This window comes from Ornithorhynchus anatinus, chromosome 4 (genome assembly GCF_004115215.2).
Source record: "Ornithorhynchus anatinus isolate Pmale09 chromosome 4, mOrnAna1.pri.v4, whole genome shotgun sequence".
In the NCBI taxonomy this organism is placed as follows: domain Eukaryota; kingdom Metazoa; phylum Chordata; class Mammalia; order Monotremata; family Ornithorhynchidae; genus Ornithorhynchus; species Ornithorhynchus anatinus.
This window is the reverse complement of record NC_041731.1, coordinates 70,527,286-70,546,744: the sequence shown is the minus strand read 5'-3', so window position 1 is coordinate 70,546,744 and position 19,459 is coordinate 70,527,286. Positions and strand designations below refer to the sequence as shown.

Here is a 19,459-nt window from a genome sequence, read left to right as displayed (position 1 = left end):
AGAACAGAAGAGGGCCAAGAACTGAGAATCTCACCTTCAGCTTCACTGTTCTTAAAACAGAGTAGCAGCTATTTTATGTCAAAAAATAATCTCTGAAGTGTTCAATTCCTACTAGACTTTGACTTCTTTAACCAGATCACTTCTACAAAAATTAATTTAAAATGTCTCCTGGGAAATGTTGTGACTACATTCTCCCTCCTCTTTCATTATAACATTTAAGGAATCTTGCCTTTTGTTTATTAATTCTACATTTAAAACTTACCAGTGACTTTCAAGAGACCACTGATGGCATTGTAGCTCATTAGTCCTGCATGAGGTTTCCTTGGTGCCATATTGTGAGCAGAAGCAAAGGTTGGCCAGCAAATGCCACTTCGCCCACCTTGTTCAAAGAAAAAAATGAAAGCTTGAATTTCATAGAATGTTCACATTCACTAACCAACTTATATTTAGGAAATTGTCTTACCTGAAGGAGGCCTACAGCTCCTATGGGTGGCAGTAAGTCTGATATTAGGATCTTCATTGGTTAGGATGTCAGAGCAGTTAAATTTGGGACTACTTCCTATCAGCAGTGAATTCTGAAAAGCAATCCCAAAGTGTAGACCTTGGTCATGCATGCTTAATAATCAGTGACAGTGGAAAGGATAAGTTATACAGGTAAAACAAAACAAAACAAATGAGAACAGAATGCAGTAACAGTGACCAGGGATGTTGAAATAATGATGGGAAGTGGAGAAGAGGGATGAGTACTAAGTATAATTATGCTGGGGTAGATACAAAATAATCAAGTCCAGGTCCCATGTAGGGCTCAAAGTCTAAATAGGATGAAGAACAGATATTGAATCCCTATTTTGCAGATGAAGGGGACTGAGGTCCAGAAAAGTCAAGTGACTTGTCCAAGGTCACAGAGCAGACATTAGGCAGAGCAGGTATTAGATTAGAACCTAGGATTAGAACCCAGGTCTTTTGACTCCTGGCCTATACTCTTTCCACTAAGCCACACTCATCTTGAAATGGTTGAAGTCCTGGGCTTGGGAGTCAGAGGCCATGGGTTTGAATCCTGGCTGTGCCACTTGTCAGTTGTGTGACTGTGGGCGAGTCATTTAACTTCTCTGTGCTTCAGTTACCTCATCTGTAAAATGGGGATTAACTGTGAGCTTCACATGGGACAACCTGATTACCCTGTATCTATCCCAGCACTTAGAACAGTGCTCTGCACATAGTAAGCGCTTAACAAATATCAATATTATTGTTAAGGACAGAAATAAGGCAATTGTGTAATATAGATGGAAACACTTGGCTTCCATTCTCCTTAGGATCTGTTGGGGAATTGGTAACTATTCACAACAGGACCTTTTTAAATCATTTGTTCCTGTTATTGGTGGGGTTGGAAGATCTGACTACTGTACTCCTCCATGACAAATATAATTATCTTTACACCTTTGGTGACAAATTATTTATTATTCATTTCTCACATGTTCATTCATTCAATAGTATTTATTGAGTGCTTACTATGTGCAGAGCACTGTACTAAGTGCTTGGAATGTTACAACTGGGCAACAGATTGAGACAATCCCTGCCCAAAGATGGGCACATCTCTTTCCCAGGTTAAATAATGCCCAACTGCACATAGGTCCTCTTAACCAATCGTTCAAATATTTTGTGCAGGAAGTTATCAATTTATGATTGTCCCAATTATGATGGATACCATTTCTGATGACTCAGAATCTATCCTCTGCTTCAGGTTTACAACGTGGCATTCAGGTTGGTAATGCCAGACTCAAAAGTGGTATGTAATCTTGTTCCCTTCCTCTTTGTGGCTTACCCATTCACTCTTCCTCTTTGTGACTTACCCATCTCTTCTTCTTGTGCTTACTTCCATGTCTCTCTATTTTGTCACCTTCTCTAGCTCACTGTCACTCCTGCAACTGCTAAGTCAAGGCAGGATGGGGAAAATTGTATATTTTCTTACCTCTACTTGTACCGTTTTGCTTGAAATTTTGTGAGACGTAGCAGCTGGTGTGTAAATAATAGAAAAAATGCCCATTCCATTCTCAACCAGGGTCACATTATAAATTTGCACACTTTCTGTTGTCTGTAATAGAGATTATAAGTCTCACAGTATGGAAACCATTAGAGAAAAGTAAACACATAATCACTATCATCAACCAATCAGTGGTATCTATTGAGCACTTATTATGTGCAGCACACTTACTAAGAACTTGAGAGTTCAATACAATAGTTAGATGGTTTCCCTACCAACAATGAGCTTACAGTCTAGAAGGGGCTATCATTTGTAAATATTTAATAAGCACCTATTGTGGATCTATCACTGTACTAAGTGCTTAGAAGCAAACAATAAAAGTAGAAGACATTGTCCTTGCCGTCAAGAAGCTCACAGCCTTAACTGGGGATACAGGGACACAGAGTGCATGCATTCAGTGAAAGCAAGAGGAAAAATCATATGCAAAAATTACATCAATGAGTAGAACAAATATGTCAAAATATAAATAAATGATAAGGATGGACGAGGAGATGACAAGAAAAGGGAAATAGGGATTAGTCATGGAATGTCTTCTGGAAGAAGTGAATTTTTAGGAGTCAGTTAATCATAGTTAAAAATTGAGCACTCACTGTGTGCAGAGCACCATACTAAGCGCTTGGGAGAGTACAATATAACAATAGAATAGACACATTCCCTGCCCACAATGAGCTTACAGTCTAGAGGGTACAGAGTCATATAGTTTAGTGGATTTCAGTGGTGGTGGGGGTCAGGGGGCAGGGAGTTCCATACAAGAAAAACTAAGCACGATGGATTGAGTAGCAGGATAAGAAGGAGACAGCTGGTGAAAAGCCTTGGCTCCATTGTTCAGAAGTTCATTAGATGCAGAGGGAAATGGATAGAGAGTTTTTCGGAACGCGAGTGATGCATTATTCCCAATAGCATTTTAGTAAGATGATTCAGCCAACAGAGGCTGAAGATGGGGGAAGCTGGAGGTTGGGAGGCTGATGCAATAGTAAAGCTGGAGGGTGACCAGGGCATGAACCAGGGTGGTGGCTGTATGCGGGGAGGAAGGGGACAGTTCCAAGAAATACTGTGGAGGGAAAAACAGCAGGACTTAGAATATGAAAATGGAGGAGGTAAAAGACAGAAATACCGAAGATGATATTCAGCTGAGAATATCTGTGGTATGGAGGATGGTGGTGTTTGGTTAATAATAATAATAATAATATTTCTTAAGCGCTTACTATGTGCCAAGCACTGTTCCAAGCACTGAGGTAGATGCAAGGTCATCAGGCTGTCCCACGAGGGGCTCACAGTCTTAATCTCCATTTTTCAGATGAGGTAATGGAAGCCCAGAGAAGTTAAGCGGCTTGTCCAAGGTCACACAGCAGACAAATGGCAGAATTGGAACTAGAACTCATTCCCGAGCCCTTGTTCTTTCAACTAAGCCAGGCTGCTTCTCTAGGTTGATAGTGATGAGGTTGGGAAGGTTTAAGAGGGAAGATGAGGAGTTAATAATTAATCATGTTTAGTTTTAAGTGCTATCAGGTCATTCATGGGCCGATGTCCTGGAAACAGGAAGAAATGTGAGGTTTTTAAGGTGGTGAGAAATTGTAACTAGTGAAATAGATGCGGGAGTCATCTGTGGAGAAGTGAGAACTTGAAGCCATGTGAGCGGTGAGCTCCTGAGAATGAGTGTAAAGCGAGAAAAATAGGGCCAGAGAAGAGCTTTGTGAGTCACTACTAAAAGAAAGGGTTACCTGGAAATAGATGCCATAATCCCAGCACTTCCAAATTGTAAACCCTTGAATAAGAGAGCATCCAGGGAGACCATCTTGGTTCATATAAACCCCAAATAATCCTCCATGGGCTTCATTATTCTGCCACTCTTCCACAGGGTTATGCTGACCTAGGAACAAAATGCACTGGCTGATTCTATTTGCATGGGCTTTTCTTCACTTAATAAAGCTTGTCTGCTGTGTGACTCTGGGCAAGTCACTTCACTTCTCTGTGCCTCAGTTACCTCATCTTTAAAATGGGGATTACTTGTAAGCCCGTCAAACGGCAGGGACTGTCTCTATCTGTTGCCGACTTGTTCATTCCAATCGCTTAGTACAGTGGTCTGCACATAGTAAGTGCTCAATAAATACTATTGAATGATTAATATTGTGAGTTTTATGTGGGACACAGACTGTGTCCAATCTGATTAGCTTGTATCTACCCCACTGCTTAGTACAGTGCCTGGCACACAGTAAGTGCTGAACAAATATCCCATAAATGCACCTAAAAATTCATATATTCTCGATATTATTTTAAAAGTGTGATCAAATATTTTGCAGAACTCACAATTATAAAAGCACACTTTTTAGATGTGTGGGAAGACTGTCAGTCTATATTCCCCCTCATTTAATATTAGTCTCCCATTGTACTTTTTACTAAGCTATGCAAATGTTTGCTTTGGTGCTGTTATACTCTAAAGGTTGAATCTGTTTGCATTAAAATATGATTCCTCAGTTCATACAGTTAGAGAAAAAGGGGATTTTCTGAAAAATGTCCTCAATCTTCTCTGTTTGCATCTATCTGATCATATCTAAATCCTAATGTTCTAGGAAGCAAGAAAGCACTTTAAAAACAATATCAATTAAAAGTTAAATAAAAATAGTTACCTGCAATAAAAGCTAGTTAATGCAGTTAACGGAGTTAGGTATGGCAGCATAAATTCCTACATGCGTATTAAAACTTCAGCATTCTTACAAAGGGAGATTAAAAAATATGATCTCCTCTAATATTCAATGCCATTTCTGGCCTAGTCTGTGAGAAATCAAGACCAATTTATGACTTTTAGAATCAGTAAACATGCTTATGATTTAAAAAAAAACTCTAAACTTGAGATGAACTTGACACTGAAGTGAACGCTAATACATCCACTGGTCTTCACCAAATGTAATGCTGCTCGACTTAAGCCTGCAGCTTAAAATGTGTCATCAATAAATGTTTCTTTGTTCACAGAATGGAGGAGTTAAATGTCTCGGTTTGGAAAGATGAAGGCCGAGCAGGAACATAATTGAAGCAATAAATCCTGAAAGTGTTGGCCAGGACAAAAATTGAATCATTGTTCACCAAATAAATTCTCCCACTCCGGGGCCAGGGTATACTCATTGAAACTTGAAGGTGAAGAGCTCAAAGCAATCCTATAGGCATCTGGAATAGGCATCTGGATAGGCATGTGCAATCAATTTATATAGAATGCTGTGCAGGCTGAAAATATAAATAGTTTAAATAATTCATTGGTCAGAAGTTCATATTGGGGTATTAGAAGAAAATGTTTATGTTAGAAGTAACATCCCAAATTATGCAATTGGATGTCAAGGGTGCTACTGCACTGTTCCTCTAAGCATTCTGTGGTGTAATCCTTCTGGGCTTGTGGAATATTGGTCTGGCCTAGAACGAACTAAACATGACCTTGAAATTTATGCATTATATGATTTGATGTATGGTAAATTATCTTACCTGGGCATGGTTCACCATCAATGCGGTATCCAAATCCTTTCAAATCCAGCAACAATGTTATTTTGCAACACTGTGTTGGTTTCCTAAATTTATCTAGTTCAAAAATAATGAAATACTTTGAGAAGGGTAACAATACACTTAAACCCAGGCAGTTCATGCCAATATATAATGCTCCAAAAACATATTATGAAATGTCTTATACCAACCTCAACCACAGGAAGAAAATCAGATGAATTTATCATTTTAACCAACTGAAGCATATATTTTGAGTTGAGGTATGAGAAAGTTTAGATGATGATTATAGTCTCTTACTTGGACCTCTGTTTGGATTTTCTACTGAAGCTTGAATCAATCAATCAATCGATCACTGGTATTTATTGAGTGCTAACTATGTGCTGAGAACCCTGTACTAAACACCATAAGAATGTTACTGCCTCAGCAACAGACTAAGCCTCTGTCTGCAGTTACTGAACTTCATCTCTAGGTTACCATCTCTGTTGGATATGCACCAAAAATTGGATTCTTCACTGGCCACTTAGCTAGACTGCACTGTATATAAAAGGCCTCAGATAAAGAAGCAAGGGGCCAGGGATAGTCAAACTGACTAAAAACCAACAGGGAAAAGTTGTGCGGTGTATTAAATTCCACTGTTTTAAAATGATATGGCCAAAAGCAGGGGAAAAATAATAAAAAATAACTGGAAGCATCAGAATTAAATAATTAAAAGAACAGAAAAGGAAATCCTTTCCTTCTAAAAATCTGTAGATTATAATATATAAATTCTAAAATACATTACATATTATATATAATATAATATATCATTATAAAAATCTATTAGAAGAGATCAACAGCTCATAAAATGTAAATAAATCTTAGGTTAATGGCAAAATCCAGACGATATCATACTGATGTCATTATTACTTAGAAATATAATATCTTTAGATATCTTGTCTTTTATGCAGTTGAGATGTGTCCGACCTGTAGCGACACCATGGACACATTTCTCCCAGAATGCCCCACCTCCATTTGCAATTGTTCTGGTAGTGGATCCACAGAGTTTTCCTAGTAAAAATACTGAAGTGGTTTACCATTGCCTCCTTCGGCGCAGTAAACCTGAGTCTCCACCCTCGACTCTCTCCCATGCCTCTGCTGCCCAGCACAGAGAAGTTTTGACTTGTAGCAGATTGCCTTTCCACTTGCTAGCCACTGGCCAAGCTAGGAATGGAATGGGTAGGCCTCTGCTTGACTCTCCCTCCCATAGTCGAGACTACGAAACTGAAAACTCTGCAGGTGTGATCCTGAGAGGGGTAGCTTTAGATATAGCATTAACTAATTTGGATAGTACAATAACCTCAAACGTCTCCCCTTCGCATTTTGGAAGCGCACTCTCATTTTACCTCTTAATGAAGCTTCCCATTCCCTTGTCTCCTATGTAAGATCATTGTGGGCAGGAGAGAACTGCCTGCCAACTCTGTTGTACTGTACTCTCCCAAGCGCTTAGTACAGTACTCTGCATTTGTTAAGTACTCAGTAAATACCACTGATGATGTTGATGATGACAATGATGAAATGGTGGGATACAGAAACAAGGTAATTGCAGAAAAAGAGTGGTTGCCTCTATTCCACCACTTTCTTTCTGGGCTCGTCCTCTCCTCCCTCTACAAGGAAGCCTTTCTTCTAACTTCATTCTACTCTCCACTCAGGAGGCGTAACAATGTTCAGATAGTGTTTATCCAAGAAAGGAACTTTCTGAGGAAAGAAAGAGAGGTTTAAGGGAGACCATAGGCCCTACGTAACTCCAGTGGATCTGAAATCAAAATCAACTGATCATTACAAAAAAGAAATTCGGAAACAGAGAACATGAATGTCGGAAGAGGCAGCTTCATTAGACTGACCCTTATACCTTGTACTGACACACTCGGAGATACTTTACACAATTTAATTAGTGTATGGGAAATTACAGTTTAGTATAAAGAATACCACAGTACAGAAAGTACTTTTAAATATAATCTCAGTCAGTACCTCAATTGCTGCATGCCATTCAGTTGAACTTGTATCTTCTCGGTCTTGGTAGGTGCCGGGCCAAAGTGAAAGAGCCACCAAGTTCTCTCGGACCCTGTTGTCATTTCCCCATATTGTTATGCCTGTGAATGAAATGGGAATCCAAGTCTGACCTATTTCTTTCTCTACTTCATACTTTAGAGAAGCAGTGTGGCTTAGTGAAAAGAGTCCGGGCTTGGGTATCAGAGGTTGTGGGTTCATTCATTCGATAGTATTTATTGAGTGCTTACTATGGGCAGAGCACTGTACTAAATGCTTGGGATGTACAATTTGGCAACAGATAGAAACAATCCCTGCCCAATGATGGGCTCACAGTCTTCTAATCTTGGTTTCACCACTGATCAGCTGTGTGACTTCGGGCAAGTCACTTAGCTTCTCTGTGCATCGGTTACAGGATTAAGACTAAGGGGGGAGCCCCATGGGGGACAACCGGATTCCCTTATATCTACTCCAGTACTTAAAACAGTGCTTGGCACATAGTAAGTGCTTAACAAATACCATTATCATACCCTTTTATTACTGGAGAATATTCCCTTTCTGAAGTCCTAACTTTGGCCCTGTAAACTGTCTTTTCGACTGTATGTAATGGCTATTTCATTGTTCTACCCCTTCCTCTTCTGAAATAGTTTGTGGTTTTTGACACTGTCATAATTGCTCAATGAATACTCCAAGTAGAGAAAAGCGGTGGTAAACCTACAAAATACACAGTAATTCCATTTTATCTGTAAGTCATTTGATTATGATTAAGTAGTTATTTGTAGGTGAAATGCTATAAAACATCTTCAGATTAATTAATGAATGTATGACTAGATTACCCCTTCTACATTGCGTGATCATTGTTCCTTCTACTATATGAGGTAAGTAAAGTTGGTCCTAAAGAATGGAATTTAGACCCAAAGTTCAATTCTTACCTTGTCCCACTGTAAAGTAAATGATGTTATTATCAATGTCAACTCCATCAGTGCCAAATACACCAATTGCTGGGGAAAAGCCATTGTGAAAAGCACAACCACGAATATAAGATGAGCCATATTCTCCAACCTATAAAAGAAGTCCACATACTCAGAGTGGTCTTAAAGTTCAAATAAAATATATTACAGTAAAATATTTGGAAAAAACCAGGTGATTTTCAGGAATTAGCTCATCACATTGCGATTGTTCAAAGCCCTCTTTTCACAGAGAAAAATGTCCTGAGTGGGCTAGCCATAAAAATCAGCAAGTGTGTCAAATAGATACTTTAAAGTTATCTTTCAGAGACTTTCTCTCAATTTATGTTAATATATAAAACTCAGTAAGCTGCAGACTGTATTACCAATGAATCTAGCTAATTTTGTTTAGCAAAAATCAGTTCAACAAAATAGTTTTGGGTAAAGGAACGTGAATGAAGGAGATGTGAAATAGTGAGATATATTTCCATTCAGTTTTCTCTTCTTGAATATTTTTAATAACCCTTCACTGCAAATAAGTATCCAAATGAGGCCTATATAGCTGATTTTTAAAATGGTATTTGTTAAGCACTTACTCTGTGCTAGGCACTGTGCTAAGTACAGGGCTAATATGAGCTAATATCCTGTCCCACATAGGACTCACAATCATTCCCCATTATGCAGACGAGGGAACTGAAACACAGAGAAGTGAAGTGACTTGCCCAAGGTCACATAGCGGACAAGTGGTAGAGCTGGGATTAGAACCCAGGTCCTTCTGACTCCCAGGCTTGTGCTCTACCCACTAGGTCAAGTTGCTTCTCTTGTAGCCTTTTAGTATAAAGAAGGGCATTCTGCTCCTTAACAATGATAAAAATAGGCATTAACATAGACTATGAAAGCAACTGAAATCCTTTTGTAAATGTACATAGAAATGGAAAATATACAAACCTGTCCAAGATTGAGGAAAGACACAGAATATCTTGGATCTGTATGATCCCTGTAGCCTTCCTGTCCAGTGTGATAAAATTCAACATTGCTGATTCTTGCATTTCCTAAAGAGACCATATGTAATTATATAATCCAAAAACAGAGATGAAACAAAGTTCTTTAAAAATACAACAGAGCTCTAAACAATGGTTGCCCATCCACCTCTGCATCAAACAAAATCTCCGCACCATCAGCTTTAAAGCAATCACGTTGCTCCTCTCCTTCCTCTCCTTGCTACTCTCCTGCTCCACACACTTCACTCCTCTAATGCTACCTTTCTCTCTGTACCTCAATCTTGTCTATCTCGCCGCTGACCTCTTGCCCACATCCTGCCTCTGGCCTGGAACTCCCTCCCTCTTCATATCTAAAAGATAATTACTCTCCAAGCCTTCAAAGCCTTATTGAAGGCACGTCTCCTCCAAGAGGCCTTCCCTGGTTAAGCCCTCTTTTCCTTTCTCTTCCACTCCCTTCAGTGTTGGCCTGACTTGCTCTCTTTATTCATCACCCTGAGCCCCTCAGCCCCACAGCCTTATGTACATATCTGTAATTTATTTATTTATATTAATGTCTGTCTACCCCTCTAGACTGTAAGCTCATTGTGAGCAGGGAATGTGTCTGTTGTATTACTATACTGTACTCTCCCAGTAACTTAATAGAGTACACTGCACACAGTATGCACTCAATAAATACGACTGATTGTGCCTGAAGAGGAACAGGACTTCACCAAGTTACCTTCGGCCCTATGACTTTATGAGAGAATAAAACAAAATTAGAATTTACTCCAAACAAAGAATTAATTTCCTCTGTACTTAGAAAATGAACTGATTTTTTTCTGAGTACATAAAGTACTCAGTACATACCTTTATAGGTCAGCCTGCTCGATGTGAATGAACTGATGAGCACTCGTGCTCCAAAAGATTCCTCGTACCACTCTGGATAATCTTCTCCAACTATTTTGATGTTCCTACTGAGCAGTCCAACATCAGCTGCTAATGTGTAGTTTTGACCAGTGCCAGGGACCTGATATCTTTCACCTGTAACAGAAGATTTACTGGTTAATTGCCCAATATGAGTAACGGGGTTGTTCTGATGACTTATTTTTCTTTGGAAGTAATGTGGCATAGGCCTTTTGAGGGGGCTTTTTATGGTATTTGTTAAGAGCTTACTGTGTGTCAGGCGCTGTACTAAGTGCTGGGTCGATAGAAGCTAATCATGTTGGACACAGTCCATGTCCCATGGGACTCATGGCCTTAATTCCCATTTTACAGATGAGATAATTGAGGCATAGAGAAGTTAAGAGACTTTCCCAAGGTCACACAGCTGAAAGTGACAGAGCTGGGATTAGAATCCAGATCCTCCTGATCCCCAGGCTCATGCTCTATCCACTTGGCCACGCTGCTTCTCATGGCCTAGTTACAAGACATTAAGTGTACTTTCCAAGAGCTTAGTACAGTGCTCTGCACACAATAAGCGCTCAATAAATATGAGTGAATGAAAAGTTGGGCTTGTTCTCCTGATACTTCCTGCCTTGTAGAGGAGTCAGAGATGGACTGTATTGCAGGTCACCACAATACATAAACAACAATAATGAAAAACTAGATTCCCCTGCCTCCATAACTGGAGTTACCTTTAGAATGAGAATTGATCCCAGATGAACCTGATGTGTCTTTTCCACCTTTTCCAGCTGCATCCTTGTGATCAGAGCCATAGACACTCTCAGAGTGCCCAAAGGAAGGATGTAATAATAATAATAATGATAATAATAATGGCATTTGTTGAGCGCTTACTATGTGCCAAGCACTGTAGTCAGGAACTTGATTCCTGGGATGATGCCATAGAGACCCCTTCAATCATCTAAAGGTCAGAGAACTCTGATGATCCCAAAATTTCTGCAGCCTTTTATCTAAGATGCAGTCACAGTTTGGGACAGCATCAGAGGGTTGATGAGCAGAGAAAGAGGAGGTGGGAAGTAATAATGGGTGGGAAGACTAACATAATAATAATGATAATGATGCTATTTATTAATATTAATAATGATAATGTTAGTATTTCCTAAGCACTTACTGTATGCAGAGCACTGTTCTAAGTGCTGGGGTAGTTACAGGGTAATCAGGTTGTCCCACATGGGGATCACATTTTTAATCCCCATTTTTACAGATGAGGTAACTGAAGCACAGAGAAGTTAAGTGACTTTGCCCAAAGTCACACAGCTGATAAGAGGCAGAGTCGGAATTAGAACCCACGACCTCTGACTCCAAGCCCATTCTCTTTCCACTAAGCCAACATGGAAAGCAGGGAATGGTGTTGGAGGGGGTATAGAGATTTGTAGTAGAGTTTCAGGTTTACACAATTTGATGTTTAGTTTAGGTTACTGGCTTTTTTTTTGGCTCTACCTACATAAAAACAGTGAGACTCATGGAAGGTTCAAATTATCTAATGATTTAGGACTGCTGGGATGTCCCATCTAGATAATTAAGATAATTAAGATGAAATTTAGATTTTTTTAATGGTATTTGCTAAGCGCTCACTATGTACCAAGCACTGTTCTAAATAAAAAAAAATGTTGGTATTTGTTAAGCGCTTACTATGTGCAGAGCACTGTTCTAAGCACTGGGGTAGACACAGAGGAATCAGATTGTCCCACGTGGGGCTCACAGTCTTAATCCCCATTTTACAGATGAGGGAACTGAGGCACAGAGAAGTTAAGTGATTTGCCCACAGTCACACAGCTGACAAGTGGCAGAGCCAGGATTAGAACTCATGACCTCTGACTCCCAAGCCCGGGCTCTTTCCAGTGAGCCACGCTGCTTCTAAGCACTGGGTCGATGCAAGTTAATCAGATTGGACATAGTCCCTGTCCCCTTGAGGCTCATACTCTAAGTAGGAGGGAGAAGGATTTAATGCCCATTTTATAGATGAGGAAACTGAGGCACAGAGAAGTTAAGCAACTTGCTCAAGGTCAAAGAGCAGGCAAGCAATGGAGATGGGATTAGAATGCGGGTCCTGTGACTTTTAGGCCTGTGCTCTTTCCACTAGACCACACTGCTTCTCTACGCCTTGCTTTGACACTACTGAATAGCCCAATAATCACATAACTATTATCATATAACTGTATATGCATTTTTTTTGTTAAGCGCTTGTCAAGTACTGTTCTAAACACTGGGGTAGATTCAAGTTTAATAGGTTGGATACATTCCCTGTCCCACATGGGGTTCACAGTCTAAGTAAGAAGGAGTAGGCTTTAATCTCCATTCTCCAGGTATAGTTATGAGCTACATCATTATACAACCCTTAGTATAAAAGACAAAATGAGATATGAATGCTGAATTACATCACTAGAATTTTGAATCCTAGATTAAAAAAATACAAGATTTATCATAAAATCAGAACTGTAGTCTTATTCACTGTACGCGTTTAACAAATACCATCAGTATTATCAGAATTATTCACTGTGCTAAACACAGTGCTTGTCACAAAGTGACAAGGAGGTAACTTTGCACAATAGAAAGAGTTTAGAGTTGCAAGTCAATGGACCTGAGTTTCAGCCCTGGATTTGCCACACATCTCCTGTGTGACTTTGGACATGTCATTTAACTGCCCTAGGCTTGTTTGTTCATCTTTAAAATGGGGATAAGATCCCCGATCTTCCTCCTCCTTACACTGTGAGCCTTGTGAGGGACAGAGACTGTGACCAAATCTAATTATCTTGTGCACAGCACGTAGCAGTGCATGACATATAGTCAGTATGTAATAAATACCATCATTATTATTGAAAGCATAAAGTTATTACTATGAATTACTATGCTTGACTTACTTACCAATGTGAGTATATGAAAGAGTATCATTGAGAATAAGACTTCTGTGATCAGGTGAAATTTGTGTAATCCTCCTGGTTTCTGTTTGTTTTGAATCATAGCTGGTAGTTGTTATCAAGATATCTTCTCCAACCTTAGTTAAAGACAAAAATTCCAGAATCATTTTCCACTCAGCAAGAAGACTGAAGTTTAAGAACAGCAGCTGTATACTTTGTGAGAAGGAGTGTGGCTTAATGGATAAAACATGGACCCGGGAGTCAGAAGGAGTTGAGTTCTACTCCCAACACTGTCACTTGTCTGCTGTGCGACCTTGGGCAATTCACTAATGTTCTCTGTGCCTCGATTAACTCATCTGTAAAATGGGGATTAAGACTGAGCCCTGTGTGGGACAGGAACTTTGTATCTATTCCAGTGCTTCGGACAGTGCCTGGCACATTGTAAGTGCTTAACAAATACCATAAAAAATTATAATGATTTTATAATAATCAAGAAAGTACATTCAATTCATTTACTTCATTGATTAGTTACAAAACAATTCTAGAAGATAGAAACCACTGAAAATTTAATTTTCTAAAAGTAATTGGATATGTTCACTTTGATAAACGAGTTTCAAATTTCAAATAATCTATACTTCACCTAATCATTTTTAAACATTTGCACACCATCAAATGGTGAAATGTAACAGATAAAAGCAAATTGGTCTGGTGAGTGAGGAATAAGCCACTTATTTTGTGTGTGTGTGTGTGTGTGTGTGTGTGTGTGAGAAAGAGAGAGAGAGAGAGAGAAAGAGAGAGAAACCTGAGCATTTACTGTTAAACAATTATATTTCCTGAACTGCCAAAAGTGTTCATTAATTTTGTTGTCCTGCGCCAGTAAAAGTTGTCAAATGGAAAGGTGCACTTCTCCCCACTCCTCAAAATCTTCCAAAGGCTGTCAATTTTTCTTTGCAATAAGCAGAAACTCTTGACCATTAGCTTTAAGGCACCCAGCTCTCTCTTCTCTACCTAACCCTGCTCCTCTCTCACTATACCCCACATCACACATTTCACTGCTTTCCAGTCAGCCTACTCACTGTGCCTCATTCTTCTTTTTCTTGCTCGAACTATCCATTCTACCTAGAAATCCTCCCCCTTCTTCATATCCTACAGAACACCACTTTCCCCATCTTCAAGGGTCCTTCTGAACTCAAATCTCTTTGGGGTAGCCTTCAGTGATTAATCTCTCATTCCCTACCATATTTCTCCCCTGATTACTACTTCAGGATGCTTTGCCACCTCAGCACTTGGAAACTCATCCCCACACCTCCCCCAACAGCAGCATTTATGGACATATCTTTTAACTCTGAGACTTTCCCCTACCTGTAATTTATTTTAGTATCTGTCTCCCCAGCTAGATTGAGAGTTCCTGGAGTGCAGGGATCATAACTCCTAACCTGTTGTACTCTCCCAAGTGTTAATACAGTGCTCTACACAGAGGAAGCATTCAAAAAATACAATTGACAGATGCAAAGCCAAGCAAAGAGATCTTTCATCCATCCCTTTACCATTAAGTAGATCCCCCAGCTAAACAATTCCTGAAAAATAATAGTATAGGTCCATTTGGACACCCATCCTCACACTAATAAAATCTGAGTTTCCAAATTTTTGTAGAAGTACTTAATTGACTGTGGAAGGGAGGAGCATTTTGAAGACACCCTTTCTCTATATACATTTCTTTACATGTTATGGGAAAATCATCATTTTTACCTGCCAGTCCACAGCATGCACCAGCGATAAGCTTTTGGAACCTGCCAGAGCCGTTTTTGAGAGTTTTGTTCTATATACTGCATGTGGAATTCCATGAAGATCCAGTTCACCAAACACCCCTTGAGGAAAATAATAAATAATAATAATTGTGATATTTGTTAAACGCTTACTGTGTGCCAGGCTCTATACTAAGTGCTGGGGTGGATATAAGCAAATCGGGTTGGACACAGTCCCTGTCCCGCATGGGGCTCACAGTCTTAATCCCCATTTTACAGATGAGGTCACTGAAGCACAGAGAAGTGAAATGACTTGCCCAAGATCACACAGCAGACAGGCAGAGGAACTGGGATTAGAACCCAGATCCTTTTGACTCCCAGGCCCATGCTCTATCCACTAGGCAATGCTGCTTCTCCAAGACAACATCACAAAACTACATTATTCTGTGTTTTCAACAGGAGGCTTTATTAAAATATTTAGCACTTTCACCATTGAAGGGTTTGGTAAAAGTTGGTAGAACAAATAGTCTAGACTATCTTTCTAGGGGAATAGAGCAGTACCAACTGGCTATTTTCCAAGAAGTTCTTTCCTACCAAAGCATCAAGAATCTAAAGAAACAACTCCTATACTAGTAACATGTGTTTGTGAGTGGGATAGAAATATGTATGCATATATATGTAAGCATAGATAGATATAGTCATACAAATGTAAATAGTGATCTTTCATGCTACAGATAAAATAAGAATAGGTTTTACAAATGAGAAGTATGATTTGAATTTACCTGTATTACATTAACGAAACATTTTTATTCTTAAAATTGAACTAATCCAAGGAGTTCTCTAAAATTCATTCAGGTTTGCTTCTATTTCTCTTCTCTTTATGTAGAAATATTTCCAACTAATCAATTCAACTACCAGATTTCAACAGCTCAGAAACAGAATAAAACTGCAGAGACCTACATTACCCTAATCCTTAAGAGCAATCATTATGCCAACTTGCCAAACACTGGCTCATAACATGGGATAACTTCTATAGCCAGATCTTCTTACCTAACACCTTGGATCCTTGGTTAAGTTCTTCTGATAGAGTCCAGTCTGGAGTAGAATGACTTCCTCTGAGGAGAATCTCTAGTTCTCCTTTGAATGGTCTCTCTTCCCAGCCACCAATTAACCTGCCACCCTACGGTGAAGTGGAAATTCATGAAAACAGGAAGAATTATAGGAAAAAGGAGATGAAAGTTCAGGAAGGACACAGACCCTCTCCTTTTTCCAATCAATTGCCACCAGTCCCTGTTCCACCCTTGACACACTGTCAGCATGAGGATTAGCCAGACCCTGTATTCACGTATGCCCCGTCCTCGTACCCAAGCCTGCGGACCAGGAGAGAAGCTGCTCAGACCCCAAACAATTGGGATTTTCCATCAGCCCCTGCTCCACTCTCAGAATGGTGAGGACACATAGTCTGGACATGCATTAGCTAGATCCTATATGAAAATACTAACCCCAATCCTGGAGCTGGGATGGAAGCTGCTCAGTCCCCAAGCCCCTGGGATTTCCCATTAGGCCCCGCTCCACTTTGGGCATGGTGAAGACACACAGTCAGCACAAGCACTAGCTGGATGTCATATCAATGGACGCCCCAACAGTCCCACAGGCCAAGAGGGAAGCTGCTCGGTCCCCATGCCATTGGCATTTTTCATCAGCCCCTGCTTTACCCTCAGACAGTGAGGACACACAGTCAGCATGAACACTAACCAGATCCTGTATCGGTGAACCATCCTCAAGCCTGCAGGCAAGAGGGAAACTACTCAATTCTCATACCTCGGTGAACTATCCCAAGCCTGCGGGCAGGAGGGAAACTACTCAATCCTCATACCACTGGACGTGGACATGGCGAGGGGTCGGTGGCGAGACAGGATAGATCGGGGTACAGTGAGAAGGTTAGCACAAGAGGAGCAAGGTGTGTTGACTGGGTTGTTGTAGGAGAGTAGTGAGGTAGGAAGGGGCAAGGTGAAGGAATGCTTTAAAGCCAATGGTGAGGAGTTTTTGTTTAATGTGGCGGTGGTGAGCAACCACTGGAGTTTTTTGAGGACTGGGGTGACAAGTCCTGAATGTTTTTGTAGAATACTGATTCTGGCAACAGAGTGAAGTTTGGACTGGAGTGGGAGCAAAAAGGAGGCTGGGAGGTCAGCAAGGAGGCTGTTGCAGTAATCCATATGGGATAGGATGTGATTATATTAATGTCGTAGCAGTTTGGATGGAGAGGAAAGGGTGGATTTTAGTGACGTTGTAAAGTGGGATCGACAGGATTGAGTGATGGATTGAATATGTGGGTTGAATGAGAGCCAGGGGTCAAGGATAATAACTGTGAGAAGGCTGAAACTCTGCTCAACTAACCATGATATCCAATAGCTCTTTCTGTATTTATCACTGCCCTGGTCTTTTATGCTGTTTTTGTGTTTCTAGCATCTCATCATTCCTTATTTGTCTTTCACCAGACTCCCTTCCCTGTCTTTGACTATGAGCTCCTTGGCCAAAGGAACCATGTCTAATTATCACCTGTGTATTTTTACCCGGTGCTTAGAACAGTGTTTTGCACACTTAAAAAATACCCTCTGTTTTCCAAATGAGTCATGTAAGGAGCAGGGGACCTCACAGCAAAGACTCATAACTCTCAGCCCATTGTGATAAAGAAGGCAGAAAAGGAGGAATTTTCTTTACTAAGCAAAGGAAATTTAATGAGCCCAAGGTCAGAGTTTAGGAATAACAGTAAGAAATTTGAGGGATTCACAGTCTCCATCTCAGGCAGAAAGTGAGATGGGGAGAGGGTATAAGGAAAAGGAAAGCAGAAGATGGACATCTGACTTTCTGGAATTGGAATTGCCCCAAGAATAAGAAACTGAGTAGAGAGACATAATTGCAGGGAGAACAATAGAAGGGTGCCATGGATGTAATTTTGTTATATGAGTTGACATTTCATTAGGGTGAAGTCTTGATTTGGAGATTTGTGGCAAATCAGGCTATAACTCCCAGAAGTATTCCAGTTTATGCTACACCATCTTGGGATCTGCTCAATGTCTCTTGGACTCACATTAAAAACAAGACAGCGGTTGGGGAAGGCTGTTCTTTTCTAGGCACTCTAAGAAATATTTTTGGCATTTATTGAATTGTAAATAATCCCTAATCTTAGCCCTGGGGCAAATTCAAATTTTGCCCCGATCCTACTAACAATACTTAGCCTTAGCCCCAGATAGAGCATGGGCCTAGTGGATAGATCACGAGCCTGGGAGTCAGAACCTCATGGGTTCTAATCCCGGTTCCACCACTTGTCGGTTGTGTGACCTTAGGCAAGTCACTTCACTTCTCTATGTCTCAGTTATCTCATCTGAAAAATGGGGATTGACACTGGGAGCCCCATGTGGGACAGGGACTATGTCCAACCCAATTTGCTTGTTTCTACCCTAGTGCTTAGTACAGTGCATGGCGCAAAGTAAGCACTTAACAAATACCACAATTATTATTATTATCAAGGGATTTATTTTTTGTTGGCAATTAAGCTTCAATTTGGGACCTTGAGAACAGGTCTACTAAAGTGAGAAAAACAGCATGGTCTAGAGGAAAGAAAGAGTGCAGGCCTGGAAATCAGGTCTGAGTTCTAATGCCTGTTCTACCACTTGTCTCTGACCTTGGGTAATTCGCTTAGCCTCTCTGTGCCTCAGTGCCTGGCATGTAGTAAGCACTTAAATACCATTAATATTATTATCTTTAAAATTAGAATTCAGACTGTGAATACTATAAGGGACAGGGATTGAGGGACTATATCTAACCCGATTGTCTTGCATGTACCCCAGGGCTTAATACAGTGCCTGGCATTTGTAAGTGCTTAACAAATACCATAAAAAGGGAGGGTTGTATTCAGGCAGAACTTCACGTTCTGAGAAACTTGTTTTGCAGTACCTCACACCTGTATTTGTCCATTCACACAAGGATTTTTCTTTCAACTATGTTGCACTGCATCCAGAGAAGCACACAAGGTCAGAAGAATGTTCCTCAATCCTGCTAACATGATCTATCCACAATACGTACTTGAAACACATGCTGTAGCAGAATGAAGCACACTTGACTATTGGTACTTTACTATTTGTTCCACATCACAAACGTACCCTTCACTTTGTAAAAAAATATCTGGGAAGAATAAGTTCAGTTAGAAGAAACCAAGGCTGAATGATCCTCATGCCGCATGGCAAGAAGTTACTGAAAGTAAAAGACTTCTTATGGTCTGGTAGTCATTTCTATGTGAGCTAAGAGTCCCTTCTCTGGCCATATTTGTTTTTGGACTTTTATCTTTTTCTCTAAGGGAGAAATAATGAGAGTTCATGCTCCCTGGGTAGGATGAGCAAAGCTCTGGCATATTCCA

General features: G+C 40.2%; 1 protein-coding gene across 1 annotated transcript in view; it reads right to left on the bottom strand.

Annotated features, from left to right (window-relative positions):
- PKHD1L1 (PKHD1 like 1) overlaps positions 1-19,459 on the bottom strand; it is a 163,549-nt gene that overhangs the window by 29,266 nt on the left and 114,824 nt on the right. The window contains 14 exon segments of the mRNA XM_029063819.2: positions 263-379; positions 464-575; positions 1,970-2,092; positions 3,763-3,911; positions 5,513-5,543; positions 5,545-5,595; positions 6,983-6,991; positions 7,535-7,656; positions 8,485-8,614; positions 9,448-9,551; positions 10,347-10,520; positions 13,305-13,434; positions 15,047-15,165; positions 16,093-16,222. Of these exon segments, the coding sequence (XP_028919652.1) occupies positions 263-379; positions 464-575; positions 1,970-2,092; positions 3,763-3,911; positions 5,513-5,543; positions 5,545-5,595; positions 6,983-6,991; positions 7,535-7,656; positions 8,485-8,614; positions 9,448-9,551; positions 10,347-10,520; positions 13,305-13,434; positions 15,047-15,165; positions 16,093-16,222 (1,501 nt within the window).